Source organism: Halichoeres trimaculatus, unplaced genomic scaffold, assembly GCF_033239565.1.
Source record: "Halichoeres trimaculatus isolate MK-OKI-2021-1 unplaced genomic scaffold, fHalTri1.1 fHalTri1_scaffold_8, whole genome shotgun sequence".
In the NCBI taxonomy this organism is placed as follows: domain Eukaryota; kingdom Metazoa; phylum Chordata; class Actinopteri; order Labriformes; family Labridae; genus Halichoeres; species Halichoeres trimaculatus.
Window position 1 is genome coordinate 12,476,161 of NW_027437186.1, and position 15,905 is coordinate 12,492,065.

Below are 15,905 nucleotides of genomic sequence, written 5' to 3' on the forward strand. Positions count from 1 at the left end.
ATGATGAGTTGCGACCTAAACTTTATAATAAATGGACATAGTCCCTGTGACGTCTGTTTCTGAAACAAAGTTTTGAATCAAGTTGTTGGTAGGAGCCATTTTTGGAAATGGGCTGGGCTTTGCCCCCACTGTGCTAACAGCTACAGGATGCTGACGTGTCAATCAGCTGAGCTGTGCCTCTGATTGGGCAAACTTGTCATCTTAATATCTTCTGAACTGCTAAGTCAGAAAAAAATCACCCCATACAGTGTGTGCTGTTAGAGAAAGCATTGATTTAGGCTTAGGTTATTTTCTGTAAGATGGGTACCTAATTGGGTATTTTTATAGGCATTGAACAAAGTCTGTCTTTAGTACTGAGTACTAGTTCATGTAAAATCAAATGTTACAGTACCTAAACACATCCTTGTGACTGTGAGGGATGGGAGGGTAGGTAAATGATCTGTGACCAACCATATACTGTATAAAACATGGGCGTAGTCTCCCTGACGTCACCCGTCTGTTTCTGAAACAGATTTTTGAAGCAAATCAGGAATCGTGGCCACATTGGAAGGGGCAAGGGCTCCGCGTACAGCTGTAGCGTGCCCGTCAGTCACGTGACCTGAGCTCTGCCTTCTAGAGTTTGAAAAATAAATCACCCCCCGACCCATACGTTGTGGGTTTCTCTGCTGAGAAACAGCAGATTTTAACACTTCAGCATTGTCTCATATGCTTAGACCTGAAGTTGCCGCTTGTGACCAACTTTTAGGTTGCAACAATCCAGTAAAGAACCACTGCTCTGAATAACCAACAAAACACCTTTTTATAAGCTAGTATATAGTGACCTCAGAGTTGCCCATAGAAGAAATGATTGTAGCGGCATTGAAACAGCCTCTTGTGTTGATCTGAAGCAGACCCTTACAGTTATAAAGGGTTCAATGACTCATGTGTAAGTGTTCATTATTACTTCTTTCACTTTTCTTCCTTTGCTCTGCTGATTCAATGCTCACAGCACCTCAGGGGCCTAACCATGTATTAGGCTCAAATTGTAACTCATGTCCAAAGTTATGCATGAATGAGCACATTAAAAAACTTTGATGAAAGTAACTAGACACGAAAAAGGCATTTAACCTCTTAACTTAAACTGTAAACATAGAGGAGGCTGGTCCGAAGAGTTATACTCCATTGAGTCAACAGAGAGTAATGGAGATTGACTTGGATAGATGGCTTAACTTGTGGGCGGCCATCCTGTCATCCACTTTTAATGCAGTCTTAGATTCTTATACAGCACAGTGCACAATGTTGTGTATTGAATTCCTCCAGTATTAACCGAAGCAGCCACAGAGGCTCTAAACAACTTGTAGCAGGTCTTATTATGAGCACTTAAGAAGCAGAAAAACAGACTCAGGATCTAATGGGGATATAACGTTTCCTCTAACACACTGCACCAACAAACACAATGCAAGAACTCAATTATAATCATCTGCTATGATTTCAGCTAATCTGTCTGTTTGTTCCCGTCCGACAGAGCCAGCCTTCTCAAGAGCCGCCTCGACTTTAAGAGGATTTTGTGCCTCGTCATCTTCCTCCCCGTGCCTCGTCATCAGCCGGCATAAGTCGCCTGTCTCCCTCCATTCTGCCGTGTTACATAAAGAGGGTTTGTCATTGGGAGAAATCATGTGGTTTAGCACTGACATCCCCCCTCCGAGGAAAAAACAACTGCAGTCTAGCGCAAGAAAAAAAAAAACAGCATGAAAAGGCAGCGCTAGCCAGCAGCTCTTACAGTCTGAGGCAGGGAACAACGTGTTCCATGACCCAGGGCAGGAGTGAAGACACGGAGAGGGGGAACAGAGGGAGGGGAGAGGAGGGAGAAAGAGAGAGAAGTGAGAAAAGGTAGGGAGGCAGCGTGGACGACTGCCATACAAAGTTAGAGGTGTAAAGAGTTGCATAAAGCTGCTGCTTTACAGCCTCAGTCAGAGTGTAACCAAACAAGAAAGAAAGAGTAAACAGAGAGCAGCGAGTTTTTGACCACAATGTGGTCTGGATCAGCAGATCTTTTACGGCCCACATTTGGCCTATATTGATGGCATCGACTCGGAGTGAGTCAACTTGTGTCCAGTCTGGCTTTGATGTGTGGCCTGAACAATGCTGGCACCAAAGACGTGAAGGTTTGGACAAAGCCTTTTGGTTTTCGAATGTGAGGCCAGAGTTATAGCGTGAAGCTAATCTATACTGGGCTGAGAGAGAAATCAAACTTTATAGACACAGATGGAAAATGAGCCTTCTTTCCAGATCATTTATTACAGGAGTGGCCAACCAGTCAGAGACCAAGAGCCACAAAAATTACCATGGTACTACAGAGAGCTACGTCACGCACAGGGTCTTAGAAAAACTAGAAAAACACTTCCTCTCACACATTAAAAAAATCACATAAAATGAAAATCAATACATTTCCAATTTTCAAAGTGAGGTTTGTTGTGTTTTTAAGTGTATTTAAATGCGTACTGGAGAAGAGAAACTGAAACTTAAGTATCAATCCCAACTGATCCTAACGTTGGCATCCATATATATATATATATTTATATATATATATATATATATATATATATTTATATATATATATATATATATATATATATATATATATATATATATATATATATATATATATATATATATATATATATATATATAGTTTAGATTGATTGGCACACCACTACTTACAACTATATATTTTTTAATGAATGGATTGAAGAGCCACAAACCGAAAGGCAAAGAGCCACATGCAGCTTGCGAGCCACAGGTTGGCCACCCCTGATTTATTACCTCAGGGGAAAGTTTCTGACGTGCTGATGGTCTCAATCTTTGGTTATATGACTTCCTCTATACAGCATAGAGTTCATTTTGGTCTCATTCAGACTCAAATCAAAGGTGAAGGTGAGCGTTCCTCGGGGAATGATGACCTGTGATACAGACCTTTAACCAGAAAGAGCAACAACCATAAGGGACGAAACAGTAAATGGATCACACTGTTTTTCTAGATCCTGAGTCACCGTCATGAGCAGGATCACCCTGTAAGAGGAGGGTGCTATCAGGTCACATAATGTGAACATAATCAGTGTACCTGAACACACTCTCTTCAGTCAGTGTGTGTAGTTCAGTGATAATGCTCTGCACTCTGAAGTACAGCGTACTCCAAAGAGCTCTGTGCCACCTGAGTGCTCTGATACCACGTCTGAAGGATGGGTCTGCTGTCATCACCCTGAACAGCGCCGAGGCTTTTAGCACAAATCTGCAGTCTGCAGGTTCACACAGCTTTGCTTGGTGCTGAGCTCTCAGGCCTGCCCGTGGAGACAGGTTACATGTAAAAGTCCAGATTATTCTTCAGAGACAGAGAGGGCGCTGTTTGAACACCAACAACAAGCAGAGTGCTGCTCTGACCTCATGCAGGGTCCAGTGTTGATGTGACAGAGAGCAGCAGCTTTTGAGAAGTGAGATGGTTACCTTCACATCGTTTAAAAGGTTCTATTAAAAAGACTCATAACAAAGATGAGCTCACAGACTAGCGATACGTCTCAGGCACTTCTAATCAAAAACAGTGGTAGACTTAGGCAGGGTTGGCAGTCCTGAAAAACTAGCATGAATTTGAATGTAGCATGTCATCAGGACTCTGCCAAGCCCCTCCTCCCCCTCCCCTCGGAGCTCCTCCAAAGCAACGCCCCCGCTCATAAGCACGAGCCCCGCTGATTCACGACTATGATTCTTAATGACGGAAAGACGGACTCTGCACATCATTTTATGTTTTGCACTACGTCGAGTCATGTCTCATTTAGAGGTACGGAAACACCAAAACGTTAAAACTTAAAGCTAAAAAAACAATAAACAAACGTGACTTTTGTTAGCACTCGCAACTGTCATGCTAGCATTATCCACTTTTACCTGTGACACGACATCAGGAGTAAAGCTACAATACACATAGTACATGTACATTTTCTCTATGACTTACTATCACATTTTTTTTTCACTTTTCAGAGCCCCTGAGGTGAGAGTTTATTACACTGTGATCCAGACTACAGCCCAGAGCCAAGTACCTCATCAGGTCAGAGGGGACAGGCCTGAGGTAGAGCGAGAGGGGCAGTAGTTAGAGGCAGGGGAACAGAAAAAGAGAAGAAAGCCTCCGTCTTTCTTTTCTTGCTCTGTTTAGCCAGAGGAGCGGTTACCAGTAATCGGGGTCTGGGTAATTCCTCTGCCAAACCTGTACTCCGCTTAACTCGGGAACATGCATTGAGTCTGGGGAAGTGCGCGCTGGTGAAATGTACGTGCAGGAGGAGGGCAAAACAGCAGGACAGGATTTGATTGGTTTAACAGATCGGATCCTAATCGATGTGATTGGCTGATGTTTTCCTGGGTTTTTCCTGCTGTAGATAGTGGATATTATTCTGTCTCATTTAAGAACAAATCATGTATTGCTTGCCATCAGGACATAGATAGATAGATAGATAGATAGATAGATAGATAGATAGATAGATAGATAGATAGATAGATAGATAGATAGATAGATAGATAGATAGATAGATAGATAGATAGATAGATAGATAGATAGATAGATAGATAGATAGATAGATAGATAGATAGATAGATAGATAGATAGATAGATGATGCTCAACCATTGTGGCTGAGTGGGAGCTGAGGGCAAAGCTGTGACACAACAAACAATCCTTAATTTTTGTAGTGAAAGATGGCCACCAGCATCCATAAGAAACAATTATACACACATTATAGCAAGCTAGCTTTCACTCTCTGTTTACAGTCTATGTGTTGAGCTTGGTTAAGTTCTTGTTCTTGATAAATACGAGCTTTGAAGTTTCATCTGTTTGGTAGAAACTGGTGTTTAATGTCAAGAAATTTAACTTTCCTCGTGCTTTGGTTCATGGGGTACACTTGAAATCTCAAGGTGAGTGATTTTCAGCTACTCTACTGGAAATTATCAATGAACATTTGGCGTAAAGATGAAGCCAGTCTCTGTAATGTGCCGTACTGAGAGGTAGAAAAATCTAAACCCACAAGAGCACAGGCTCTGCTGTTAACATTAGCTATAGAGATGTTAGAGTGGTGATGTATTGATTTTCTTATTCCACTCTTGGCAGGAAGTGTCAAAATGTCAGATAATTCCTTGAGGCAACTTATGATTTGATGTCTGATTTTTCCAAAATGCCGGTATCTCAACCTCAGATTAGTCCGTGTTTTAAAATACACTGCTGAGTCAAAGCTGCATCAGTGTCTGCTGCTGGCAAACATTACCCACATAGCACAGCTGTGTCTTTGGAAGTGATACTTTGGCTCCGTGGCTGATTAGGCCACAAACATCTTTCCACTGCTACATCAGTCAGAGTCCCCTGATGCTCTCCTGTTCTCTCCATGACCTCAGCAGCTGAAAGTTGTGTTCACTTTGTTGAAATCCAACCCGTGATGAGCGGACACGCTCCGTGAGCCCGGTCGCTGTGTGCGTCTCTGGCCTTAATAGTGACATTTAAATCCAGGCTTATCTTTTTCAGACATGTGTGCACAGATTTATTCCACACAGGCGAAAACCAGGGCATGGTAATGTTTGCTTACGGTCACCAGAATGACTGAGAAATAAATGAACCAAGAACACTCAGAAAAACATGGGAGAGGGAGGAAGTAAGGGGGGAAATGTGTCTGCTCCAAACGTCTGGGGGAAATTTGATGTGAAGGCAAATATGAAGGCGACGCTCCACATTTAATATGTATCCCCTGAGAGGAAAGAGGGAGAAGTAAATCTGCAGAGAGCTTTAACTCTGTCACAAAATGTTAACAGACTGATTATTAAAAGTGAGGAGAGGAGGGCAGAGGAAGGAGGATGAAAAGACGAAAAGATGACAAAGAGCGGCTTAAGACAAAGAAAGTGAAAGTCACATGTGCACTTCTGCTTCAACCTGATGAAATCATTCTGATGGGAGACTCAAACTTCAGGGATGGTAAATAGAGGGATCCTTTGACATTGGGGCTGTTTAGGGTTTTATAACACAAATAAGTCTGTTTATATAAAGGCCTTTATACCCTGACTTTTATTATGTCTTATCTGAGCACTAATGTCTCTGACCACAGATGATAAATAATGCCTTTTGAGGACAAGTTTTAATGCCACATTTTTTTTATGTACTGACATGAGCCAATCATTTCTTGTAACTTCATCACAAATATTAACTTGTGTCCACAAAGTCTTTCAGAAATCTGGGTGTCATGATTGATGACCAGCTGACCTTGAAGGCTCACGTGGCCTCTGTAACATCGGGAGGATCAGACCCTAACTGACACAGGCCACGCAGCTTCTGGTACAGGCCCTTGTAATATCACGCATCGACCACTGCAATTCCCTCCTGACAGGCTTTCCTGCGTGCACATTTAAACCTCTGCAGATGATCCAGAATGCAGCAGCACGTCTGGTCTTTAACCAGCCCAAAACAGCACACGTCACCCAGCTGTTAATCTCGCTTCACTGGCTACCAGTGGCAGCTCAAATCAAATTCAAAGCTCTTCTTCTGGCTTACAGCTGCTGCCTACCTGGGGTCCCTCACCCAGGTCTACACTCCTTCTCTCCCACTACCCTCTGCTTGTGAAAGACGCCTGGTGCTCCCAGCCCAGCTTGGCTCTGAATCTCTAGCCAGACTCTTGTCCTCTTTTGTGCCCAAATGGTGGAATGAATTACCAAACTCTATACGATCCACAGAGTCCCTTGCTATTTTAAGAGATGTCTGAAAACTCATCTATTCGGGGACCACTTAAACCCTTAATCTGACCCTTCTCCTCTTTGTCCTCAGGGGTAGAATGAGTCAGAAGGTCTAAGACCTAGCTCTCAGTGAATGTTCAGCACTAATTACTGAATGAAGGTTGAAGGTTTAGTATATTGTATATTGTTGTATATATTGTTGTTATAAAGTATATCGTTGCAGCAATTGATTGTGGATAGTTGGCTTGATTACTCTACATGATTTAACAAAAACAAAACATAAAAGTTGCACTTAATGGCAGCGCCTGCAGCTTTTGTCGCACCAACTAGGTTTCTTTCCTTCTGTCTAAAGACAAAAGTCTAGTCTAGTCTGAAAACTACAGAAAGATGAAAAGGAAAAAAAAGGAATGAAAAAAAGGAGAAGACATTGAAGTATAATCTGACACATCCAAATATGATGAGGAGTAAACAAAGGAGAGTGAAGTTGGGAAGCAGAGCTAAAGATTAATGCAAAGAGGGCAGAAAAGAAGAAAACATAGAGACAAAACTGAAGAAGAAGAAGAAGAAGAAGAAGAAGAAGAGGAAGGGAAATAAGGAAAACAAAAGAATAAGAAATGGAAAAAAAGGACACTGAAATAATACAAAGAAGAAGACAAAAAAAACATGAAAAACCACAAAGACAGAAAGGTGGAGGAAAAAAGAAGAAGTAGTTCCCTTCCAAATGACACAGACACTGTACTAAGACCAGGAACAGGAAGTTAAAGAAGATAATGAAGATATGGAAGAAAACACGGCCCATAAGAAGAAGACAACGATTAATTACTAAGATACAGAAAGGACAGAAGAAAAAGAAAAGAGTAAAAGAAGGAGGTGAAGGAGGGGTGTGTTTTGCGGGATGGATGGAAGAGGACACAAACATCTGCTTCTGTAAAAACTAACAGAGCCCTGGAGGCTCTGCAGCATTTGGAGGAAAGTCAGTGACGGGGCAGAGGAGAGAGGAAATCAGGCATCGCTAATCATCTCAATTAGAGGAAGTCACTCACTGGATATAATCCCAGCAGGAGGGGGGGGTGCAGAAACCCAGGCCTGATGCTAACACACACCACGCTTCATGGAAAACCGAGAACACACAGCTCTGGATGTTTCCCCCACGGTGCTGTAATAAATTCTGATAACGAAGGGCTGCCGTCAGGGGCCAGTTTCACTTTTGACCTTTTGAAACACGTCTGACACACTGTTATTGCGGCATGACGTGAGCGTTAGCATTTGTGGCAGTTCATTGCTCCCAGCGTGCAGACTGTAGGGAACAGACAGCGTCACCTCTTCTTCATCCTCCTCCTCCTCATATCCACAATCACAGACAGAAATAGCTCCTAAACATTTCAGGCTCTGTGCCAACGACAGGGTCTGATGAAGACAGAGAGAGTGTGAGTTTTTCTGTCACTAAATTTTGGTCTTTAAGCGTGAGATGATCCTAAAAGCACGTTCCATCAGTTTTATTTCCTCCACCAAGGAGGTTATGTTTTTGGGAGAGTTTGTCTGTCTTATTGTTTTTCAGCATAACTTAAAAAGTTACAAACGGATCTTGATGACATTTTCAGGAAATGTTCTGAATGGGATAAGGAAAAAGTGATTAAATTTTGGAGGTGATCCGGATCACCGTCTGGATCCAGGATTCTTTTTTTCTTCCATATTTTCAACACTGTAAGGTAACAAATTATTGTACAAACCTGCAACTAACAACCAAATTGTAGCAGACAGTCTGCTGAAAGGGAGTATAACATTCAAGTAGGACTTAAGTGCTCCGTGACAATCACAATATGCTTGGTAGTATTTAAACTGAATTTTGGATTTAATGTCATCCCTAACTTCAGGAGCAAAAAGGATGCAGACTGTCCGTTCAGAAAAATGTTCTTAAGAGAAACATAAAGCAAAAAAAGAAAAGGTGAGACGCTAAAACAAATTATTTAGGTTGTAAACACATTGAAGCACCGGGAACAGTTAGGTAATCCCTGTTCCTACTTCCTCTCCAACTACAAAATAAGTCGGACTGAGCCACAAAGTGAGTCACCGCTGCAGCGAAAACATTCAGAGCCGTACGGACACATGTTAATGCGAAGCAGGGCGGAAAGTGACGACTAACTTCCATTCAGTCAGATTTGGACGGACGTTTAACACAAGGAGGGAGGACGATGACCTCTGGACCACAATCCAACATCTGTAACTCTCTTTTACTCACACAGATGTGCACTTGCTCTCAACCCCGAAGCTTTTAGTGCTCCGTCACATCTGCCCAGGCTCACATGCCAGTTAATATGGAGAGTGTGACATAAACAGGATATTTCAGCAGTTTCACTCAGAGTTTCAGAGCGAGGAAGGGGAGGGTTTAAATTAGAGTGAGGGATGAATTTTACGCAGATCTCACATCCCTCATGTCCCCTCCCCTTACATGGCCGCAGTAAGCTCATTCATTCCCCTAAAAGGACGCTGCATTTTTCCTCCAGGCTTTGGATATTAGTGGAGCCGGGCCTGTTCAAAATAATCCTCCTGAAAAAATGAGAGTGGGGGAGAAACTGGCAGAGATTTTCGCAGGTCCTCCAGACGCAGCGTATTACCATCTGCCTGTGGAATGAGAGTTATTTCCAGAGCGTCTTTAATAGCTCTCCTAATATGACAGTAGCTCACACAGCAGCTCCTGGGCCTGAGGGACTGATGCAGAGGATCTCTGGTCACCTGGAGGGGGACACACACTCAGGACCTCTGTGAAGCAAACAGCTCCTGGGTCAAAGCTCCAGCTGGGCACTTATGGAGTCATATATCCTGAATATGTCTCTCTAAGAAACAACCACAGGGAGCTGCTCAGATAAACAAACTCCTCTGCGCTCACCCTGCATGAAGCATGAATTCTGGGTAACCAGATTCTTCAGAAAACTCGGACATAGCGACACCCCTGAGGTGATATTTGTTGGTGCATGATGGGAAAGTGCAGATGATGCTCTGAGAAAGTGTTGTTACCTTTAGGGGGGAAGTAGGACTTGCTCTCAGCTTTGTGGGGCCAGTCGACCACGAGGTGTCCGTAACGGCGGAAACTGTTGGTGATCTCGTCTTGAAAGAAAAAAAAAGAGAACAGAAAGACGTTGGTGTTATTTCCATGACGTTGGGAGATAAGATATGGCTGGTCATGGAGCAGGCATTATGCAGAGTCACAGTCTGCGCTCAGGAACAGTTTCTATTTTCTGCTGCAGTTTGTAGAGTTTGCATTAAACAGGGACACAGAGTGGGCACATTCAGTGTGCAGTGAGACGACTCGAGCCGTGGAGACTCATTACTTTGTCAGCTGAGGACACGTATTGTGCTGCAGCTCAGTGCACGATACGAGAGGATAACTTTTACTCCTTATTCGACAAATGAAACTTGGTATACCTAGGTCAGTTTTTGTGTTTAATCATTGACTGGTTAATAAATTAAAACAATAAATTAGTCATAGTGTGAGTAACGTACCAAATACAGACAAACAAGGTCCCTCTGGGAAACATGTCAGAGTGAGAGTAAAGCCTGGCTCACTACAGGATTCTCTGGCCAATTTGAGCCAATTCAGCCCTCCCAACAATCAGCCTGAGAACCGAAGTCTGGGCTAAGTTTGGCCCAGATGTTGGGCCCAATAATTAGAGATGGGTACCAAATTAGGTACTTTTATAGGTACCGACCAAATCTTGTCAAAAGCACTGGGAACCGATTCACTTAAAATCTAAAGGTACCATCTTTAGGTACCTTAATGCATCGTGACTGTGAAGGAGTGGAAGAGTAGGAGATTTCCCCTGCTGGACATGAACACAGCATTACAAAGATATATATTGAAGAATAAATATGGTAAATCTAAAAAATGTATCTTTTATTATTAAACAAATTGATCTTATTTACTACATAAACACAAAAAAGTACCAAAACTTGGTATCGTTAAGTCCCGGTACCGATTGCTAGGCACCGGGCATCGGTGCCGTATCGTTTCAAATGTGAAAGGTACCCATCCCTACCGATAATCCTCCAGTGCAATGGCTCTCAACCTTTTTCTGCTGCTACCTCAAATTAAACATGAACTGGTGTCTGCCTCCCCCCGCCCCCCTCCCAATCATGTGCTCATTGCTGCTGTAAATGGATAATGAGTGCTTTCCCCAGAAAACACAGAGCAGATACACTGAAAACCAACTGAAAAAGACAGAGTCATGACATTTTTGTCTTCTCATACTTTCAAGGGTTTTTGGGGGTCTTTAAAAATCATACGATGTTAATCCACTCATTCTGCCCCTGCTGAGATGTTAAACATGCTATGAGGAGGATCTGTTTGAATCAAATTCCTCACGCCTTGAGTCTCTGCACACTGTAAGCAAGGCGTGTGTTTGTTTCAGAATTAAAGGGGATTGGATCAAAACAAATCTTCTTTGTTCAGGGCAACTTTTTACAGCCCAAGTTAAAGGCTTATTAGCCTAGAAATTGTTAGGCTAGGCTTGTGTGTTCATAAAAAGCAGTTGCACTCTGTGGCTTGATGTGAGACACGGCCACGCAAAGATCCCTCTCAAGTCTGAGGAACCGTAATTGGTGGCAACGCGACTCTGTGGCGGCTGGTGTTGCCAGATTGGGAGTTTGTTCAAACCATTCAGTTCACGTTCGCCCAAAATATGACAACACTGCAGTTCAGATCATACAAAGTTAGTTGATGAATTTCGGAAAAATAATGAAGCAGTTAACAACTAAAACAAATTCTGTAAATTAATAATAGTTAAATTTTTCCCCAAAAAATTGGTGACCCCCAAAAATCTCCTTGCAACCTCCATTAGGCTCAGGACCCTAAGGTTGAGAATGGCTGTTCTAGTGTGAGTGGGTGATGGATCAATCTTGAGCCCAACGGCCAGCTCACAGACTTATCAGAGCAGCCCCCAATCAATCTCAAATCTGCATGATGTTTATCTGAATGATTAGGCCTACAATTTCTCAGAGGATGACAATAGCCAATCAGACAGAGCCATCTACGAAGGACCAGAAATGACCTGAGATAAAAAATGTTGAGTACGCAGGAGCGGAGTGTACAGGTGTGTTGGTCAGCGGAGATGGAGGACATTTTTGTTGACTAGTGGCAAGAAAACAAATGTCTACACAATGTGTCCTGAAAGGATTATCACAACCGCTCTAAAAAAGTTAAATGTTGGAGAGAAATCACTTCTGCATTTTCTTTTCTCACTGCAAATAAGGGCTACAGCAGAACTGGCCTCATTTTCATTTCTGTGCTTTTGTTCACTTATGCTTTCTCGTGAGGTGACAAAGGATCAGGTGGTGCATCGCTCTCTCTGGTCTGATAATCTTGATGAAATCTTGAAGTGTGTGAAAAATCTTTTAAGATTTTCAAAATCCTGAAGTGTGAGCCAGGTTTTAAAGTTAGAGACAGAAAGTTAGACACAAAGAGATGAAGGCTTCTGAAGTTGAATAAATGTGTAAGAAGAGGCTGATGCTGTGAGATCTCCTTTGTTTTACCTTCATCTATATCAGGGGGCAGACCTCCCACAAACACTTTCCTGGAGTAGCGCTCCATCCTCTCTCCGTTCTGGCAGCGGGTCGGCGAGTTCAAGCCCGGGGTCAGGGAGGGGTCGCCGTGGCTGTCGTCGAGGAAACCGTCTTCAAAGGGAAAAAGACATGAGCGACCTGCAAGGAGAGGAAGAGAAGAAGAAAAAGAAAAGGGAAAGAGGAGGACAGAGAGTGAGAAGTAAACGGAGAGACAGAGGGAGGAGGGGAGGAAAGAGAAATTAAACACATGTGAGAAGTCTGCAGCAGAATCAACCCGAGAATCGACTCAAAAAAGATGAGTTGATCAGTGATTTCTTTCATCCTCTTCGCACTCAAAGATGTTTCTATTGACATACCAACAAAGGTTAAACTTACAAGTAGACTATGAATACATAAAACTACTATATCCATATTTGGTGTGGTGCTTTCAAGGTCACGAGTACAAAGGTGAACGTACAATTATACGTTCAAATTATCAAACATTTTTTACACAGGATCTTGAAAAAGTTTATTAAAATAAAACGTTGCATGGCTAAAGGTGTTAAGACTCCCATGATCCTACAATCATTTCCAAAGTTTCAAGAAGTTTCATTGACTTAAGAAGTATCTGGATGTAAACCCAAATATTTGGCTCTCCAGAATCAGCTTCTTAATTCTGTCCAGCTTTTCTCAGAAACATTTAAATGCAACATACTAATCTACATTTAAACTTTCCAAGATTACCAAAATCAGATTAATGGCTCAGGAAGGCTTTGTTTCACAATTGGGTGGGTGTGCTTTGTCAAGAGGTGAAACAGCTGGTACGGGGTCAAAACTGTGACACACAGGAACGCAACAATGTTGGACACCATTGGAGCTGAAAGAATTTAGATTTATTTTCTGATTTTTGTTCATCTCCTCTTTTTAATCTCTCCTTTTCCTCTCATGACACTGGGGGAGCAGCCAAAGTCTCTACACACAGATGTGTTCACAGAAGTCTTGTCTGAAGTCAAAGATGTGAATGTAGCCACAGAGAGGTGTTTGTTTTTCTTCACTTTGGAAAAAGAATCATAACCACTTTCACAGGTGTGCATTGCACTTTAATTAGATCTGCGAGGAAAGCAGAGCAGCACTGCATTTAACTTCATAAACTAAAATATAACATTATCAACTAAATGTTGGTAGATTGAAATTTGACTTAAAAACTTACAATCTTTACACAAATGTCTGAGTTTCAAAACAGACAACAGATTATCAGCAAAAAGCTTTTTTGGAATAAAGGTTTCTCAATCAAATTTCAAAGTTTCTCAGTACTGGAAGTTTGAAGATCAATGGCACAAAAAAATAGATTTGAGGATTCATTCTTTGTGTTCCCTTTTAAAAAATTTGATCCCACAGAGTTCAGACACTTTGGTAGGGTGGTCGGTACACTGTGAACCCCAAAATTTTAATTAATCAATTGGATTAAGCCATAAAAACTTAAAATTTGTTAGTGAGTTTAATTTACTCAAGTGTCTGGGTTTTCCGTGTTGAAAATGATGATTTCTGAGTAGATTTAACTTTTGTTACTGATTAAGTAAGCACAACTTAAAATCATTAGTTTCTGTGACTGTGTTTTGTAATCGTGAGTGAGGAAGGGACGCAGTTGATATGAGACCCTGCTGTACTTCTGGAGGTGCAGCAGTGGCACAGGTTGTCTGTGCTCCACATGACACAGAATGTTGGTCCGTGTGTTTCAGCATGGACCAGCTGTCTGTGCTCCTTATAGCGTTGATTAGCTGTCTATGCTCTACGTGATGTGGACTGTCTGCGTCAAAAACAAACTAATATATCTTTTTACATTTTCAAAATTGCCCTAATAGCATGATAGTCCAGTCAAACATTTCGTTTATTCACATATTAACCATTAGGGACACTACAAAATTAATAGGTACAAGACCACGTGCCATGGAGCAGAGACCACCAGTCAGTGCCGTGGAGCTCAGACAACCTGTGCCCAATGAAGAACAATATTTCAATGAACAGCAGGGTCTCATAACTACTGCCTTTCCTCCTCACTCACGGTTACTAAAGTTATGAAATTAGAGCTGATTTTTGTTGTGACAGTGTTTGTAACTATGAGTGAGGAGGGAACACTGTGGTTATGAGACCCAGCTGATTTAATATTTTAATTTGTAACAAATAGACATCAGGTTTATTTTATTAAAGACATTCAGTAGAATGATTTTCCATAATAATCATAACTACTTAAGATGTTGAGTTAAATTAGCTTAAGTTTCATATTTTATTACTTAGTTTTTTTTTAAGGTAACTGGTTTACAGGCATTTTTTTAAGTAAACTCAACTTATCTAGGTTTACAGTGTAGGCGTCAGACAGTTCACAAAAGCCACAACATAAATGAAAGTAAATAAATGATTGTTTTGTTTTTTAACTTCAGCTGTGATACATGTAGCTTCGTAGGGGTCTCACCTTGTGATCTCCTTGATAGGGATTATATTTCTAAATTTACTTGTAATGTGTTGTCTTATATTTAGCTTTCAGAATCAGTCATATCATAACATTAGCATTATAGCTACATTTTTCATAGCTAAAGTTAAAAAAGAAAACATCCTTGACTTACTTGCAAACTTTTCTGTGTGCGTATAACTGACCTCTTTTCACTTCTGTTGTGGCTGTACTTCCATTGTGTCATCACTTTTGCAAATTTTCTGACACCTGCCAGCCACCGTACTATGCCACATTAAATGATATTCCTGATGTTATGTTGTCATTTGTTAAGGTTTGCTGAATCTTTCTCAGTCTCTAACTCTGATGTGTGAGCAATGTGCAGAGGAACCTGGAGCAACGTGCCTTTGGATCTGAGTGCAGAGATTGTTCCTCAAATGGAGGCTCACACTGGTGCAGAAATGACTCAGCAATACATGAGTTTAATTTCTGCTCTGAGATTACTCTGCTCAGCAGAAAGACTTCTGAGTCCATCTCTTTATCTATAAGTTTGACCTCTCGCTGCAAGAATTTCAATCCCTTTCATGCACTTTGTAAAGGAGAGCCTCATCAAACATTCGACTAAAAGCAGTTTCTCTGTTCAGCTTCACCAAACTGCAGCCATGAACACAAAAGTACCCAGAACCAATGTTGCAGTGACCTCACAGATGTCACACAGCTCTCCTCCTCGCTGGAGAAAAACAGAATTAGTCAACAAAGCGCATCAAATCAGCGATGAGCTGTCTGTGCCATTCAGATGATGAATCATGTCTGAGTCAGTGCTCGCCTGAATGAGCCTCTGGAGATTCATTTTAGCAAGACTTCAGCCGATCATGCATCAGTGTGGGTTCAGTGATTGGTTTGGCATTACTAAATGATGCAAGTATTTCATCTGCTGTTACATTTCACACAGAACGGGCTGCTTCTGAAATACAACAGCCTTTAAATAGCCTGACAGTGACAGGGATACTGATCTGATGAGACCAGTTTTATGTTGCAGAAAATGATCTTTCAGGAATTTAATCTAATAATCTAAATGGATCAATCTTTAGCTCCTGCTTCTTCATTTTATGTGAATCCTCAATGCAAACACCTTGATTTGACTCAGTGTATGAAGATCTGCCTTTCCTGACGGTGAATCCCTTGTGTTTGTTGCAA

General features: G+C 41.7%; 1 protein-coding gene across 8 annotated transcripts in view; it reads right to left on the reverse strand.

The window, feature by feature from the left end:
• The window catches only part of cpeb3 (cytoplasmic polyadenylation element binding protein 3), a 71,830-nt gene that overhangs the window by 14,802 nt on the left and 41,123 nt on the right, over nt 1-15,905 (reverse strand). For all 8 annotated transcript variants that reach the window (XM_074675443.1, XM_074675442.1, XM_074675445.1 and 5 more), the window contains 2 exons: nt 12,254-12,421; nt 9,743-9,832 (listed from right to left, as the gene is read on the reverse strand). In XM_074675443.1, the coding sequence (XP_074531544.1) occupies nt 9,743-9,832; nt 12,254-12,421 (258 nt within the window). The remainder of the gene's footprint in view (nt 1-9,742; nt 9,833-12,253; nt 12,422-15,905) is intronic.